Genomic DNA, 18345 nt, shown 5'->3' with positions numbered 1-18345 from the left:
TCAAACCACATTTATAAATACTGTACATTTACTTATATATACAAGTACTTCTGGAAGAGGGAGTGGGGGCTTTCTACCTTTTTGTTGCCTAAATACTTCTAAGTGGTTAAAAAAAGTTCCATGCTACATGGAGTCAGACTTAGTATCTAACTTAAAATGTATGAAATAATTCAGACTTTTTCAATAGCTGTGGGTGGCCATAAAGACAGGCTCTATTTATTATAACACACAAATAGGAACCCTAGGGTTTATAGGGCCTACTATGTCCTAAATTCACATTTGTAAAAGACGGTTTCCTAGCTATGCAGATGTTTTCTCTTTGGATTTAACTGAAATAACACTGGCCATCAGATTTTAAAGAAAAAATTTGTTTTGATGTAATTAAAAAGGATGACATGCTTATTGTAGAAAATTTGGGAAGTATAGGAGCGATTTATTATGTCTACCTGCCCATCACCCACCATCCTTGAACCAGCACCTCAGTGCCCTGTGGCGACCTGCCTCCCCTCCTACTTCAGGATCATGTGGTTTAGGTGAGGGATGTCACCCACATTGAGAAATGGGAAGGATTTTTCATCCTGGTCCAGTGATCCCCCTGCTTTGCTGAGTGGCCAGGCAAGGAGCTCTTATTCCAGGGGGGGCAGGGAGCTTGCAGGATGTAAGTCTTCAGCTTCCGTGGGCCACCATTCTGCCTGAGAACAGAGCCCACTGAACCCCTTGAAAACTGGCTTCAGAGAAAAGCTTACAATTACGAGTGGGCCACCAGATCAGAAGGTTTAAAACAACAGGGTCTGGCTGGCTGGCATGCCTCAGGGGGTTGAACGTCACCCTATGAACCAGGAGGCCATGGCTCAATTCCTGGTCAGGGCACATACCCGGGCTGAATCCTCAGTTGGGGACACGTAGGAGGCAGCCGATCAGTGATTCTCTCTCATCATTGATGTTTCTATCTCTCTTTCTCTCTCGCTCTCCCTTCCTCTCTGAATTCAATAAAAATATATTAAAAACAAACAAACAAAAAAACCCCAAAACACCATGGTCTTATCACTGTCAGATTATGTTATAACACCATCTCTGGAAATAAAGGCACGCTCAACCCAGTCTGCAAAACTTTTTATTTTCAGAGGCTAACCTTGTTCTAGGAAGTACAACGTGAAGGAGCATTGTTCGTAGGCATCTGACAAAAGCTGCCCATTACTCCTGACATTAAACACTGAATGCAATCATTAAAGAAAATAACACATTACCATTCACAGAATATACTCAGAAACCCATGGATCCCAGTGATTAGATTTTAGTCAGGTCTGGCAAGGAACAGAACACAGTGGCTGAGAAGCACATGTTCTCATAAAAGACACCTAAATGGTATGCTCAGGGTGACTAATCCTAAGGTTTTCAACACAAGACAGTTTTCTGCAGAGAAAACCATTTTTAGTTTCTAAAGAGCATTCACTTCCGACACCTCGATTCCTGACTTCAGTGGCTGCACACTGTGTACCTCCGCGCCACACTTAGGGCAGGTGAAGAACATGTCGAACAGGAAGCTGCTCTTCACGCAGTAGTAACAGAAGATGTGCTCACAGCCGATCGTGTGGGGCATGGTGGGCCACTCCCCGCACAGAGAACACTGCTTGCCGCTGCTGGCCAAGGAGCTGTCGCCGTTCGGAGCACCGGCGAGAGGGATGCACCAGGAAGATAACTTGGCCTTCAACTTCTGGGTGTTGATGAGCGGTAAGAGGAAAATGAGAAACTCCGCGAAGCCGTGCCACAGAAGCTCCCTGTTCATGTACTCGAAGCCAACCTCACGCACGTGCTGGGGCTTGCAGAACACAGAGCGGATGCCTAGCAGGCGTTCCGTCAAAGTGGCAAACTTGCCCTTTTGGAGGAAAATCAAGAAGTTAATCAGGCTCCCTAATTGCACCAGGCCCACCACGAAGTTCAGACACTGTTTGGCTTTCCCAAACGAGGCTAAGTGATGGTTTCGAAAAAGGTCGTAGCAGCGTTCTTCCAACCACTTCCCGCCGATGGTGCAGGCAGCGTACCAGAGCTTCTGGTTCTTACTCGGGGGCTGGTATCTCAGGGTCGTGGAGAAGTCGTTTTTGTACTGAATATTTAAAACCGACTGGCCCACCGTGGCGTTTTTGGAGTAAACGGTGAATCGCCACAAGAACAGCCACAGGAGGGCTTTCAGCTCAGGTTCAAAGCGGGCCAGCAGCCCTGGCTGGAACCCATGGAAGCACTGAGTGACCTGGGACCAAACCAGCTGCTCCAGGGCCTTGTTCAGTTCCAGTGCATCCAGCTGACTGATTCTCAGCACCCTGTGTGTGCTCTGCGCTTTGTCTTCTCTGGAAGCCATGCCTTCTCCAAAGAGCTCTAGGAGGAAGTACGATTAGGAAACATCATCAGACACAGACAACCTTGTACCGTCTCCGCAACCAATGCCCGGGAAACTGGGATATACAAGACAGGACACACCTTTCCATCGTGTCCAAACAGCACACGGAGCAGTCACCTCTTAGTGGGAACTCCTTTCTCTTTCTCCTCACATGTCCTCCTCCCTCCTTTCTTTCCTGTTTTTTGCTTTTCGCTTTTGGCCCTCCTCATCAAGGGAATAACAGGTTTTAGCAATAATTGCTAAGTAAAAGGCTGAATAATAGCATGGCTAATGGAGAAATATATGCACTTAATAAATACAATGAATTATGTCGAACACTGCAATGAATGGTAAGTCAAGGCCTCAGTTTAACGCCTAGCACTTCTACTGACTCCAAGGCATACTTTTCAATAAGTCATTTAATCTCCTATATATTTATAAAGGAAAGTAGGAGAAAAAAATAATAAAGGTTTATTTTTATTTTAAAAAAAATCTTTTTTCTTGAAAGTATTACATACGTCCCTTTTCCCCCCCTCATTGACCCCATCTAACCTGCCCCGACCCTTTGCCACCCTATTGTCTGTGTCCATAGGTTATGCATATATGCATACAAGTTCTTTGGTTCATCTCCCCCACACCCTTCCCATCCCTTCCTTCTGAGGTTCGAAAGTCTGTTCCATGCTTCTATGTCTCTGGATCTATTTTGTTCAACAGTTTATTTTGTTCATTAGATTCCACATATGAGTAAGATCATGTGATACTTGTCGACAAGTATCTCTGACTGGCTTATTTCACTTAGCATAATACTCTCCAGGTCCCTCCATGCTGTCTCAAAGGGTAAGAGATCCTTCTTTTTTACTGCTGCATAGTATTCCATGGTGTAAATGTACCACAGCTTTTTAATCCACTCAATTACTGATGGGCACTGGGGCTGTTTCCAGATCTTAGCTATTGTAAATAGTGCTGCTATGAACACAGGGTGCATACATTCTTTCTGACTGGTGTTTTGGGTTTCTTAGGATATATATTCCTAGAAGTGGGATCACTGGGTCAAATGGCAGTTCCATATTTAATTTTTTGAGGAAACTCCATCCTGTTTCCACAATGGCTGCACCAGTCTGCATTCCCACCAGCAGTATACTAGGTTCCCTTTTCTCCACATCCTTGCCAGCACTTGACATTTGTTGATTTGTAGTAAGTGTTCATTATTCTATCACATGATTGCAGAAAATAAATACTAGCACAAAGCACCATGAATGCAGAAATGTCATTATTAAGATGCATCATACACTTTTGGAGAAAAGAGAACTATTATCAAAAAGGTATTCTAAGATCAGTTCACAAATTCTATTACTTTATGTCTTTTACTAAAAGATGTTAAATATAATTTGTCAGAAGTCAAAAGAACTGCAAAATACATCCTACAATAAAGTTGTATGTCTTAAAATTGGAATATCTTTACAATCAGAGAATTTTTTCAGGAGGAAGACTTTGAATTACCCATGGATCCCAGATAACTGAGGGGCAGGAAGTCCAAATACAGGAAACAAACATGGCTACTAAATAACAGGTTGTTTAGTGCTCTTTCCCTCTGAACCCAGATATATGACAGGAATGCTTCTCACATTCCGGTTACCTCACCAGTTTCCCCTTCCTGGAGCTCCGTTAAGACTTCTAAGCTGAGAGCAGTGGGGATTTGGGCTGCAAGTTCTGTGAAATCCTTGCCTCATACTGGCCAGGAACTGCAGGAGAGAAAGGAGGGGGTTAGGACAGGGTTCTCTTTGCTCCCTATACCAATCTAATTAATCCCAAGGCCCGTTCTTTGTCCAAAACATTTTCAAACCCATCCCTTACTCTATCCCACAGCCTCTCCCTAACTTGTGCTGCTCGTCTCCCCGGGATTACACCCAATGCGGGTATCTACCTTCCGACTCCTTCGGGGCATTGCCCACACCGTGATCCTTCACACAAGCTTCTTGCCTTCCTAATGCTTTGACCTCTAGTATAAGTGCCCCCTCTGCTCACTAGGGGACGTTCTATTACCTGTTCCCTTCACTGGGATCAGTGCGTTCCTATTCTTTAACTCATCCTAAGTTCTCAAGTTCTGAGTGAGGCATCACTTCCTCCCGACCTGCCCAGCTTGGGTTAGCTGCCCCCTCTCGCTGTTCTTCCTCTACCTAGACCGGTGATGGCGAACCTTTTGAGCTCGGCGTGCCAGCATTTTGAAAAACCCTAACTTAACTCTGGTGCCGTGTCACATTTGGAAATTTTTTGATATTTGCAACCATAGTAAAACAAAGACTTATATTTTTGATATTTATTTTATATATTTAAATGCCACTTAAGAAAAATCAACCAAAAAAATGAGTTCACGTATCACCACTGACACGCGTGTCATAGGTTCGCCATCACTGACCTAGACCTTTCTGTACTGGACATACACTACTTCTGAAGGTTGATTTCCTCCACTAGAAGACAAGGCCCATTGCAAAGATTATCTGAGTCTTGTCACAGTTGAATCTTAGCAACTAGTTCAGTGCCTGGCATGCAGGATGCATCCTATAAAACTAGATAAATGGATGAACGGACAGAAAAATGTCTGGGATGAAGGGTAGAAAATACAAATTTCCATCCCTTAAAACTGTTTCAAATGCCCATGTCCAGATTGTTGCTGTTACTTATTTCAACATGCGTTTGTTGTGCACCTTCTACTTAGCAGTTAATGTGTGGGAGCTAGTGGAAGAATGGCAGACAGACTCAACTCCTGTGAAGAGTATAATGTAATGGGGTGATGGGGGAGGGGGGTTATGCTTACGAGCAGAAAGGCTTCATGGAGGGGCAACACCTCTGCACCTGAAGGGTGAGCGATGCCAGGCTGGTAAAGGAAGGTAAGCATACTACACTAGTCCAGGCCGAGGGAAGAGCAGGTGACAAGGACTGAAGGTCCAAGGACAAAAAATAAGGTTGGGAAGAAAAGCACGAGACTCATCCTTAAGGCCCTAGTTTATCCAGATGGTAATGGGGAGCCACGGAATGGTTGTAAGAAAAGAATAAAATTCGCGTTTACACAGCTTGTTCTGGCTACACTGAGAATGGGTTTGGGGCCGAAAGACCAGTTGACTGTTAAAACGATCTGGTGAGAAACTAATGGTCTAAATTGGAAAGGTATCAGTGGGGATGGAGAGAGAGAGGCGCCTCTGAAAGCTCGGAAGTGGTAGAATTGACAAGATTTTGTGAGAAATAAGCCAGGAATCACTGACTTGAGTAACTGAGTGGATCAGACCAGTTCTCTGATATGGGAAACACTCGCAGAGATGTTGGTTTGAAGGGAAAGATAATACACACATGTGGTCTTGGAGATCTGAGGCCACTGTGAGACAGCAAGGAGGCAGTCATGTGGACTGGGAGAAAGAGCCTGGGCGGGGACATTGAGCATGGGGACATTCTCAATGGATTAATCCAGTGGTCGGCAAACCGCGGCTTGAGAGCCACATGTGGCATTTTGGCCCCTTGAGTGTGGCTCTTCCACTAAATACCACGTGCGGGCGCGCACGTACAGTGCGATTGAAACTTCGTGGCCCATGCGCAGAAGTTTGACCCAGGCCGCTTTTCGGCCTGGGCGAGTCAATTTTGAAGAAGTGGCGTTAGAAGAAGTGGGGGTACGTTCGCTGAGATCAACATCTCAGATTGAGGATGTTTTTAGCAAAGGCCAACTTAGGAGTACTCTAATTAAGTTAATAACAATGTACCTACCTATATAGTTTAGGTTTAAAAAATTTGGCTCTCAAAAGAAATTTCAATTGTTGTACTGTTGATATTTGGCTCTGTTGACTAATGAGTTTGCCGACCACTGGATTAATCTATTATAAGTCTAGTTAAATGCTCAAACCAGGAAGGCGGTGATTTATAAAGACAAACAGATCTTGACCATGTGTAACACATTTCATGTTCTCTGTAACAATACAATATTTTCCTAGTTTACCCATTTCAGCTACTGTGGTATCTCATTGGTTATGTTCACTGAGACCACGCATCTTTGGGCTTTCCATCTTCCTATGCCGTGCTCTTCAACATCGCAGCCCTGTAGGCTCTGTTCTAGTTTAGCGGTTCTCAAATTTGAGGGTTTGTGAGAATCACTAGGAGGACTTGTTAGCTTGTGGTGCCTCAGTTATTTGCATTTCTAACAAGTTCCCTGGAGATGAGAATTATGGGCTAGTCCATCTCAAAGCACAATTCATAATCCTTTGGTAATCTATCACCCACACAGCTCAACGCTGCGTGCCGGCTGCCCATTCATCCCTGGTTCACTCCGGGTTCCGTCTCATCCCTGTATCCAGAGAGGCTGTTCAACCGCACTGACTCAGGCGCTCCCTTCCTTCTATTAAGGGATGACAAATCCATGCGCATCAATGCATCCTCGCCCTCCCTGCAAGGTGCTTGGGGTGCAGAGAGAAGACCCGCCCTGGCTCACTGAAGGACCCCAACCCAGGTCTGCAGGGACACAGCAAGTGAATGGACAACTAGGCAACAACAGAGGGAGATGGTACGACAGGCAAAACACAGAATTTCAAAGACAGAAAAATAACTTTAAAGTTCACACACACAAAAATTATCAATGAGTAAGATTATTTTTCTCATTTTTTCTGTAATTTACAAATTTTCTCTAATCAACATATCATTTATGTAACTAAAAAACACACACAAAAACATTATTTTAAAAACCTTATAAGCAAACCAAAATCTACAAAAATATTTCCCCACACTTACCGTATCACCTCTTTCTTAGCTCATATCACCCCTGGGATAAAGTACAAACTTCTCAGACCCAACCTGGCCCAATTCTGTCTCCACCCCTGAGATCAGGTGACCATCATTCCCAGTGGACCGGGAAGGAGGACCATCCTGCAGTCCCACCTCTGTCCTTTCTCAAGCACCTAACACTTACCTTCCCTATCAACTGCCCCAATGCCCTCAACTATCTCCCTTCACATTCCAACTCTATTTCAAAATTCTCTAAAAAATTCGTAACTATCCCCAACTCCGATTGTCACCATGTCTTAACTGTGACCGCCGCTGTCTGTGACACCCACTCAGCCCTCAACCACTTGTACTGTGGCTTCAGTCATGTGAACACACCTTCTCCTAACTTGATTATAAACTAGTTAAGGGAAAAGCCTTATCTTATACTTACTTCCCAAAGCTCCTACCACTTACACAGTGACTTGATACTTAGCTCAGTCTCTGTCATGTAAAATTCTGCAATCACTGGTGATATGTGGGGGTATGGTATGTGTAACACAGTGTCTACAATACAGATTTCACATCCCGTGGTCAGCAAGATAAGGGAAGCTCTCTGATTGTCAAAGTGCTCTTGGAACGCTCCGACCTTATTGCACATCAACATTAAGTCCAACACTACCAGTTCCCTCCCTTCATCCCACCCCCATGTTTAACTGGAAGGATTGCTCCCCCCGCCCCAAATGAGTATCAGACGAAATATGTCGCTAGTGTTGGAGGCCAGCTGTGCCCATTTATGCATTTTTAAATACTGGAGTCACAATCAGTTTCGGATTGTGGCTGATGACTATCTTACTATCTTACAGAATTTAACACAAAGATGGGCTCATAGTAGCTGCTCAATAAACGTGCTGAACGAATACGTAGTGGAAGGAGTGAACTGGAGGGGAGGGAAGCGATCTTTTCCTCGGGTTCCTTACTTGTGTTTAGTGAGAAACTGGACAGAGGGAGTGGCTTCTCAGGAGCCCTTTATTTCAAACCCCTTCTCCTGAAGGAATCGTACTTAAGAACATTTCGTAAAAACAGAAAAATTTGACAGCTGCCAGAAAAGGAGACTTATCACACTACCCAACCAAGCCAACATTTAACAGTTATTATCAAAAACTTCTTTCTTATCCCTCCTGTTACAGTTTAACATTGTTTTCCCTTTTTCTCCCCAAGCCTGGCCCCAGTGCAGATTAAGAACAGCTGGGCCCAATCTCCTCGCTCCATCCAACTTGTCATGGACCAGCAGACTAGTATTAAACTGCTCTTCACATTTTTGAGTCAAAAGTCCCCAACGTTTCTGGTAAACCATACTTTCCTGTCTCTGTTCCATTGATGGCTACTGGCCTGTCCAGGTCTATTTATGTCCAAGAATTTAAGTAAGCATTAACAATACCCAGATTATTGGTTCTTGCAGGTTACTATCTAGTGTAGGCTCAAACTTGAGTAGTTAAAAAAAAATACAAGCTAATTTTTATTTTCAAAGTTGGGATCATTTTGAATGGAAACAAACACCATCAGATTCTACTCAAATTTATTTTTCCAGAATTCCCCCAAACAGGCAATGTTTTTCCTTATTTTGCCATGGAATCTCATTCCTTTAATGCATAATCCTATCACCTCCTTCCTTCCCACTCCCCAAACTATACTAAATTTAAGAATATAAAAGGCTAATGCAAGGGAAAACATTTATGACCAAGCAGAGAGACTTATAAAAATAATTAAAAGTATAATTGGCACTAAGTAATATTAGTGTTTAGTAAAGAATAGGGTATGTGAAAACGATGTTTAAGGCAAAATCAAGGAAAGATAAAAAGTACAGCAACTACCAGGGTTAGGCGTGATTAACTTGTCACATAAATATGTTTAAGACAAAATAATCTAGCACTAAAAACTACCAAGAAGGTCTCCTGCTGACATTTTATCACTAGACACGCCACACTGATTTTCTTTCACAGAAAAAACCCCTGAAATTCGTTTACTAAGAGCAGCGATACATAACCTTATCCCTTAAATAACTCAGGCTTTCCTTTTACGCTTTTCATTCCCTAAAATAAAACTCTGCCATCTATATCGCATTCTAAAACCAACACAAACGATTCTATCTCACTAAAGAGGGAAGCGTGTTTCAGGATGTATTTCAGAGCTTTTATTGAGTCGAGGACAAATTATGAATGAATATATTTTATTTAAAACCATGTTATTGACAGAAATCTATCAATAATAATGTGGGTATTGTCAAGGGCCTGTCAATATTAATGTAATTATGATTAAGGGGATGACATGGATTTTTAGCTATAATACCTAGTAACATCTCCTACATTGCTGCTATCAATACACACACACTATTATTGACCTGCTCCAAGACTCAGTGCTAGATGTATTACCATTAGGCATATTTGTCAATGCATGCTGCCTACAAAACTACACTGAAATTTACAGTCCTGTAAACTCTGTCAGCAGAAACACGTGACTCCCTCCCAAGTAATCTCTCAGGTATCAAACCCATCCATCGCCCCCCCTCCAAACCTTTTCCGGGTCCACCATAGTATAATGTTCCATATGATAATGTTGCTGCCACTCTCCTAAGGGTTCTAGCAATCAAAATGGATGAGTGCGATTATTCTTTTTTTTTTTTCCTTTTAGGGTTTAAAAAAATTTTAAACTAACATTTTGCATTATGAGCTTACGTGAATAAAGTTCTTAAAACCGGGATTTTAAGCTTTGAACTTCCTCCCTAGTATTTCCTTTGTGTGGTCAGATTTACTGTACCCTGTATTGAAATCAATACTAATAAATGGGACGTGCATCAAAGAGGGATTCAACAGGACACCGATTCCCAGAACACATTTCAAACAGGAGCAGGAGAGAAAAAGCTGTGGCCGAGGCCATTAGAACACCGTGACCCCCCACACTGTGAACAGGCCGAGAAGTCACCGTCAGAAAGTTCAAATCCCACTTCGGCCACAGACTTGCTAAGTGACTGTCACTACTCTTTCGCTGCTCTCTTTCATCAAGTATAAGCCCCGTTTCAGTGGTTTATAGATATCCCAACTGCACTGCTTTGAATACAGACAAGACATGAAGGATTTAAAACATTCTGTTATGGACACCAGTCCTCTAGGTTACTTTTAACTTAAAGGCAATTGTCAACAAAATCCAAATAAAAAAAATTTTGGGGGGTGGTAATGGGTACACAACAAAATGTTTCTAGATACATTTGAAGGAAAACTTCAAAATATTACAAATTTCTCCAACAAATGAACAATGATAAGCACTTTGTCCTAGCAGAGGGGATATTTCTTTTTTTCTTCTTCTTCTTTATTTGGAGAGAAGGAACTCAATCCAAATACTACAGCCTTCAAGATGATAATCAGTGTTACAGAGCTGAGCACCTTACCTATTTCATTTCCGGTATATTTATCCAAGTATCTAAAACCAACACAAAATACTTTTTAAAACCTTAAAACAGAATTCCCAATACCTTGAGGCCAGCTTCACAAAGACATTTTTTAAGAGAAGAACACGGCACTCATAATCTTTTCAGAAAGTTGATGCTTCTGAGTGTTGAAGAGAGAAAGCACAGTATGCAAACAGAGAACAGATGTTTGAGTGAATATGGGGGATTCTAACCATTTCTACGGTCCAGCCCAGGTCCACCCTCCGGCTGTGTGACCCTGGACAAGTCATTATACCACATGATACTTTTCAGCAGTTAAAAAAGTCAGCAACTATAGAAATTTCACCTACATAGGATCCTTATAGGAACTACTAGTGAACCTTGGAAGAGGAAGAGAAAGAATAAAAGAAGTCCTTCCCAACTGCAGAAATGGTAATGCTGAACACCAGTCTGGAAAAGGCTAGCGCGAGTGGAGAAATCAGAACAGAAGACGCGAGACAGAGAAACAATCCTCGTGGAGGAAACAGCAAAACAAGACGCAACAAAATTCCACCGGCTCATGAGCTTACAACTGCAGGAAACACGCACCACCTACCAGGGCTGAAGGCGGATAGTGGCCACGGTAGTGAAGTGCCCTTTGCAAGATCAAGTAGCAAGTCATTTAATCCTTACACTACGATGAAAGAGCTTCTTTCATTATTTGTTTTAAACAAGGAAACGGCGGCACAGAGAGATTAGCTGACCAGTGAGAAATCACACAGCTAGAAATAACTCAGCCACATTCTGAACCAATGTACTACACTGACAAGTGGTGATGGGCTGGAAAAACAGTGACAGCCAAAAAGGTGAACATGGGCACTTGAGGATGGCGCCGTTGGGCATGCAGATGGGGCTGTTTTAAGAGGCTGAGGACTCCGAGATCAAGAGCACAGGCACTAACTACAGGGAAAATGCCAACGCAAGGATGAGCAAACGTGCCTCATGAAGCATGAAACAACCAGCTCTTAAGTACTCTATGCATGTGGAAAAGGGCTCGAGGATCTAATTGCCTAAGAAGAGAATTCGAAATGACGTAAAATTTTTGGAATACACATTCCATTGCACATTTCACGGCACCGGAGAGAATGTGGACTATCCACGCGGGAACAGAGGTGTTTGCAATGTAACAGGAGCAAGTACCGAAGGCCGCAGAGGGTTTTCTTGGCATGCTTTACCTCACTGAATTTTCATAAAAGTAAAGATCATCGTGTCCATTTCACAAAGACCAAAATTAAGCCTTGAGGAGATGAAGTCACCTGTGTCAGGCCAAGCTGGCAATTAGTAAATTTCTGGTAAACACTAGAGAAAGTATGGAACACACAAAAGGAAGGCAGTGGTAAGTTCGTGGGTATTGGGTAAGCTTGGATCAAATTCAATACCGCAGAACTCAAAGCACAGTTTCTCCTCTCAAGGCCCGACTGCCAGTCACTCCCAGGACTGTGGATGGGGAGAGAAACGACAGAACATGGTCGAGTTACCCAAGTTGCCTGGGATGCGTGCCATCCACATCCCCTCTCTACTCCTACACATGTGGTCCGAGAACCGTTCAAAGAGACTCACTGTACATCTGCACAGAAACGAGGCGTGAACATTCATTTAGTGATTGTGAACACACACTCTACCCAAAGCAGAGGCACGGCCAACTCACCTAACACTGGGAGGGAATGGTTATGCGTAATCAAAACAGAATGACTCTAGGGCTCTTGGTTTTTATGTTTTAACAGTCAGAAGAAAAAAAAAGACACATGGATGAAATGTATCTCACCTTACTGACAGGCAGGTAAGAAGGGCGCTCTGATAAAAAGAACACCTAAAGAGAATAAAAACATAGTTGGTTGTGTAGATGGGAAGGGTTGGCAGAAGTGGTCAACAGCCCACAATGGGAAGGACAGAGGAGGCTGTACGCTCCTCTCCCCGCCTCTATAGGAATCCCAGCTCTGGCATTTGCAGCACCAAGATTACAGGCCCGGGGGCAGGAGGAGCAGTCAGGGCTCCCCTCCGGAGGGTTCTTCCACAGCCTGAAGGAACTGAAGAGGAACACGGGATGTTTAGAAGCTGCTGTCCTTTCACAGGAAAGAGATAAAGGGAACAGCCAATGTGCTTCTAGGCTGCCCAACCCAGGTAATCAAAGGGGAGCCAGTGATTCAGAAACAAAGATTGTGCATATGGCATACATGTCCATGGCATACATGTCCCTGTGCTGCAGGACCCTGCACATGGTGAGGCTGGGTGAGACTGCTAACATCTGTAAGGTTCAGCCACCAAACACGTCAAATGCAAAGTACCGGCTTTCCTACTGCAAAGATGATTACAAGCTTCGAATATAAGTGAAAATTTTATGGCTAGCATAAAAGGGTAGGGGGAAGAAAGAAAAAATAAAGAATTGTGATTCTGATAATAAAGAATTAAACTTGAAATCTGTATTTATTAAACAAATGAGATTGAATATGGACACGTTTATGGCTTCTAGTAATGAATTAACTGTGAGCATGTATCTCTTATCAAAAAAACTTATACATAAATGCACATGGAATACAAATGAATACTATCCTAAGAAACAGAATTTAAATGCTAGAAGGGAACACAGGTCATCTAGTCTAAGATATGAATTTAATTTTCTTAACAGAAACCCTGTTTTTCGAGCAAAATATATAAAATAGCTGCAGAGGGTCTGCTTGCTTTGTCTCTCCCCAGAAAGTTCCAAGCAATTTCTACAGTTCTTCTATGAAAGCTATAAAACCACAGGTAGAGTGCTACCCCTAATTCCTAAAAATGGGGAGAAGAAGGCCAAGAGGTAGAGCAGGTCATAAGAAAACCAGTCAGGTCTGGAACTTAATTTTCTTGACATAGTGTAGCATTCTCTTTACTACCTCGTATTACTTCTATCCACCACCACCCCCCTTTTTTTTTAAAGAAAAATAAACAGAAGAAATTATTTTTTTGACTCTTCTTTCAAATCTGCTTCTGTCTCAAGCACATACAACTCTAATTTTTCTAGATACAGTAATTGATAATATGGGTGAAATCAGAGAGAATATAAAGTGAAAGAGAAAAATGCAAAGTCCGCCACCCCACGTTTATTCTGTTCAGGTTTAACTAAAGGTAAACACATTAGGGGAAGGTGTCTAGACTACAAACGGTGGTGTGGATGGAGCCTCAGTCTCCCCATAATTGCTTTTATTTTTATTTGTTTTAAAAATTATTTTTATTGATTTCAGAGAGAAAGGGAGAGGGAGAGAGAAACAAACATCAATGATGAGAATCATCTATCAGCTGCCTCCTGCACGCCCCACAATGGGGATGGAGGCCCTAACCCGGCCATGTGCCCTGACCAGGAATCAAACCCCGATGGCCTGGTCCATAGGTCGGTGCTCAACCACTGAACCACACTGGCCGAGCTGGATTTAAATTAAGGTAAAAAACATAAGGTAAAAAAGGCCATCATGGAATACTAACTAGGGCACGTTAGACCTGAACGTTCAACAATTAGTCTTATTCTGAAAAAAAAAAACAAAAACAAAAAACACTTTCATTCACAAAATGTTGTATTTTTGGAAAATGGAACCTAAAGAAATGAACAAACGATAACTTTTAACTTCAGGCCTCGGATGAAAAATGCTAACGATGCTCATTACTTCTTATCAGAAATAAATATTAAGTAGAACAAACTCATCGCAAGTAATTCTATTGGAACATTCCCAGGAACTCTTCCTCCACAAGAAAATTACAACTGCTTTTAAGTGCATCGGCTTTCACAAAGGTTGGAAACTTCAGCACACTATTTCTTTTTCTTTTTCGGGACCCAATGCAAACTTTGCATGAACCGTCGAGCTAAGAAGTGCGGCGTGAGCGCTGCCTGATCCACAACCCGCTCGGCTCAGAGGCAGGACCGCGCAGCGCCGCCGAGCGCGGGCAGACTCGGAAGTTCGTCCGAAGTCCCTGCAGGACGCGTCGAGCTCGGGCTGGCGGTCCTTTCCCTCCTAAGGGTGCGATCCTCACCCTCATTCTCGGGTTTAGGTTTGCTTCTTGCCTTTCCCCAAATCACACTCTGATTTGCCTCCTCCGGGAAGCCAGTGACCTGAGGACTCCAGCCAAGGGCGGCCAGGACAAGGCGGGGAAGCTGGCGCCCTCGGCTGCCCGCTGACCTTGGGCTGCACTGCGGCCCCTCGGCGGACACTGACCTTGGGAGTCGGCGACACGCCCCGCTCCGCGGGACTCTCTCTGAAACGTTCTCTAGGAAGCTTGGCTTTTCCTAGCCGAACCTGGGTACCCAGACTTCCGGAACTCGCGGGCTTCCGGGGCGACGCAGGACCCGGAAGTGTCTGGGGAAAAAAAAAAAAAGGAACTTAAACCAACGAGAACTATGCTTTGGCGCAGGCGGAAGGCCCGGGAAGGCCCAGCAACGACGAACTCCGACGAGCCGAAGGGCCGAAGGGCCGAAGGGGCGACGAGCCGAAGGGCCGAAAAGCCGAAGAACGAGAGCCGATGAGCCGAAGAGCCGAAGGGCGGAGGAGCCGAAGAGTGCACCGCGCGCGGTGATTGGTCGGCTGGCCGTTCGGAGGAAAACCGCATTTGATTGGCAGGAGAGTCGCGAACGGGTCAGCCCGGGGTCGGGACCGCGCGTCGAGAGGCCCCGGGGTCACGGGGCGGAGGCGGACAGGGTTTCTCCCCGGCGGCCACTGGACAAGCGCCGCGGGGTGGCGGCGGGGCGCCTGTGCACGCCGGGCTCCTCGCTGGCTCGCCCTGGGTGAAAGCCCCCGGGACATTCCTATAGGGAGGGGCTGGGGGAGGGACGGCCGCTGGGGCCGGGTAGCCGAGCTTAAGCCGGGAAGGGGGCGGGGCTGGCCGACCCGCGGGCTCAGCCGCGCGTGCCGATGCCCGCGGTGGGCCGGGGCGCTCGCGCCAGCTGGGCACTGAGACAGCCTGCAGGGTGGGTCTCCATCACCCCTGAGCTCCTGGAAACGCCGTCAGCCCACCCCTGGGAAACAGGGAAGGTTAGAGGGCTTATCCAGTACAACCCGTGTCACAATAAATGCTTTTGTTTTTTTCAATCGTGCAACCGAGTCCTTACTCCATATGAAACGTGGGCCAGATGAATGATGGACGAACGTGTGTTACTGAGCTCTAATATTGTCCGAGGTCTCTCTTTACGGTGTATGTTACTGAGCTCTAATATTGTCCGAGGTCTCTCTTTACGGTGTACAATTTAACCTCACTCATGCCTGGGATTTTATCTTCCGCACAGTAAGGAGATCTTGGGAGGACTGGGCCTGCAGGAGGAGGAGGACGGTTTCTTCAATTAGTGAAAGGCCTTCCCACCAGGTGAACTGCGGGTACAAGGCGCAGGGCGGGCTTTTCTCTGGCGTTGGCCCTGGGAGTCGCCAGTGGCCGCCAGAAATGCTGCCAGTCCAGGTCCAGGTCTGATCTAAGTGCAGAATGTGCACTGGGTTTCTAAGACGTAGTATGAACAGGAAAGAGCGTTCACGATTTCATTTTATATTGGTTGCACGCTGAAACGAGAATGTTATGGAAAGTTTAAAATCACAGTACATTTCTGTCGGATAGGGCTGCTCTAGAGGGGAGGAAGATCTACTCTCAGAGCTTCTGGGTTGCCTTCTAGTACGGTCCTGCACGGCTTCCATATGGGGACACATTCTGAGAAATGCACCGTTCGAGGATTTCATCATTGTGTGACCACCATAGAGCGCATGTACGCAAACCTGGGTGGAACAGCCTCCTGCACACCCAGGCTCCATGGTGTAGCCTGTGGATCCCAGGCTACAAGCCTGTACAGCAGGTGACTGTACAAAACCACACAAATTAAATCAGCCCCAAGAGGCAAGGATGCAATGCAAGGCGGAGCAACAAATTGATGTCTCTCTCTCCCAGGCACAAATCAATCAGTGCATCAACTTTTTAAAAGCACACACGTATGGGGCTGCTGCCAGCATAAAACGGCTACAGCTTTTCAGCAAACAGTTTCTGATAAGTAGAAAGAGCCCACTCTGAAATAATGGTAGAAAGTATAGTAAATACATAAACCAGTATCAGAGTTGTTGATCATTATCTAGCCCTGTGTACTGTACATAATTGTGTGTGCTGTGTTTTTATACCACTGGCAGCACCACAAACACGTGGTAATGTGTTGCACTACCCCAGCACTAGGCCAAAGGGAAGTTTAGCTCATAATCTTATGGGACCACTGTCTTATATTTGGTCTGTCATTGACCAGGACATCCTTATGCAGCTCCTGACTAACCTCTCACCTTCTAGGGCAGTGATGGCGAACCTTTTGAGCTCGGCGTGTCAGCATTTTGAAAAACCCTAACTTAACTCTGGTGCCGTGTCCCATATAGGAATTTTTTGATATTTGCAACCATAGTAAAACAAAGGCTTATATTTTTGATATTTATTTTATATATTTAAATGCCATTTAACAAAGAAAAATCAACCAAAAAAATGAGTTCGAGTGTCAGAGGTGTCATAGGTTCACCATCACTGTTCTAGGGTAAGAAGACCAAGTCTCACTTAACAGTCATGAAGGAAGGCAGCCCATTCGCACTTCTCTGGTGGGCCTATGGGTGTACTGGGCTTCACTTAATTTTTATGAAAGGGGGGAAAAGGCCTCCAAAAGACGGTGATTTTCAGAAAGCAAGTTCTAGTTCATGGAGCCTTATAAATGTCACATGAACATGACAATACCTATTGATAAAAGTAAAGATACCAAGCCAGCTGACAGTGCCAGCCCCACTCGCACCTGCTGATGGTGTGGAGCGATTGGGACCAGCGCCAGCAGTGGGTGCGAGCGGCAGCTGCTGCCCCATCACCCCTTAGGAGCCTGGGGCGGTGGAGAAGCCCTCAGGGGTGATCAGGGCCAGCAGTCACCACTCACACCATCTGACGGCACCAAGCAATTGGGACCGGCAGCAGATGTGAGTACCAGGCGGGACTGCAGTGCTCAGGAGCAAAGAATTTTCAGTAACCACCAGAGGCTCGCCCTGATGACAGCGACTGGCGCCCCGCCTTGGTCTGGCGCCCTGCTCACCTACTCCACCATCCTGCCGTGGCCGACGCCCACCATGTTCCACGCTCTGCCATCTGCTGCCGATGCCCACCATGTTCCACGTGTGCCCCTGGTGGTCAGCACACATCATAGCACCAGTTGTAGGGTTTTATAGAGAGAGATAAAAGCCTGAGCGACCGAACGACCAGTCGACCGGTTGCTATGACATGCACTGACCACCAGGGGCGGACACTCAACAAAGGAGCTGCTCCCTGGTGGTCAGTGCACTCCAACAGCCAACTTCCCACAGCTGACCGGCCAACCTCCCACAGTCCCTCCTCCCATCTGGCTGGCCAACCTGCCACGGCTTGTCACCCGGGCTGGCCAGCCCCCCAATCGGCCCCAATCGCCGGCCAGGCCAAGGGACCCCACCTGTGCTTGAATTTGTGCACCGGGTCTCTAGTCAATAATAATAATAATAAAAGAAACATGTAGAACATTACAATTTTTGTTGAAAATGTTTAAAATAAACTCTATTTTTTATCGTTTAATCTCTAAATACATTATATCATTTTAGATTTCCAATGACCCAGTAAGGCGAGGTTTCAGGGAAGATTTGTTTCCTGTCTTTTTGTGCTTGCTTTATATTTATTTTCACTCATTTATTTAACAAAAGCAGCAAGGGGCCAGGAGTATTGCTAGACAGTGTTGAAATAAAGGTGAACTACGCAGACATGGATGGCCCTT

At 45.0% G+C, this 18345-nt stretch overlaps 1 protein-coding gene across 9 annotated transcripts; it reads right to left on the bottom strand.

Annotated features, from left to right (window-relative positions):
- Window positions 1-1096: 1096 nt before the first annotated feature.
- On the bottom strand, window positions 1097-15040 carry PEX2 (peroxisomal biogenesis factor 2). Of its 9 annotated transcripts, none has more exons than XM_023751970.1 (5): window positions 14777-15040; window positions 6357-6752; window positions 4016-4116; window positions 2476-2662; window positions 1097-2373 (listed from the first exon to the last, which is right to left on the bottom strand). In XM_023751970.1, exon 5 carries the CDS (start codon window positions 2354-2356, stop codon window positions 1439-1441), a length of 918 nt encoding a protein of 305 aa, XP_023607738.1. In that variant the 5' UTR covers window positions 2357-2373; window positions 2476-2662; window positions 4016-4116; window positions 6357-6752; window positions 14777-15040; the 3' UTR covers window positions 1097-1438. The 9 variants fall into 9 exon arrangements, with proteins under 9 accessions (XP_023607738.1, XP_023607739.1, XP_023607734.1 ...); XM_023751971.1 differs by having other exon boundaries at window positions 2476-2599; XM_023751966.1 differs by lacking the exon at window positions 6357-6752.
- Between the last annotated feature and the right edge of the window lie 3305 nt (window positions 15041-18345).

Source organism: Myotis lucifugus, unplaced genomic scaffold (assembly GCF_000147115.1).
Source record: "Myotis lucifugus unplaced genomic scaffold, Myoluc2.0 scaffold_27, whole genome shotgun sequence".
Taxonomy (NCBI): domain Eukaryota; kingdom Metazoa; phylum Chordata; class Mammalia; order Chiroptera; family Vespertilionidae; genus Myotis; species Myotis lucifugus.
Note: the sequence above shows the minus strand (reverse complement) of the source record. Positions and strands in the feature narration are given on the sequence as shown.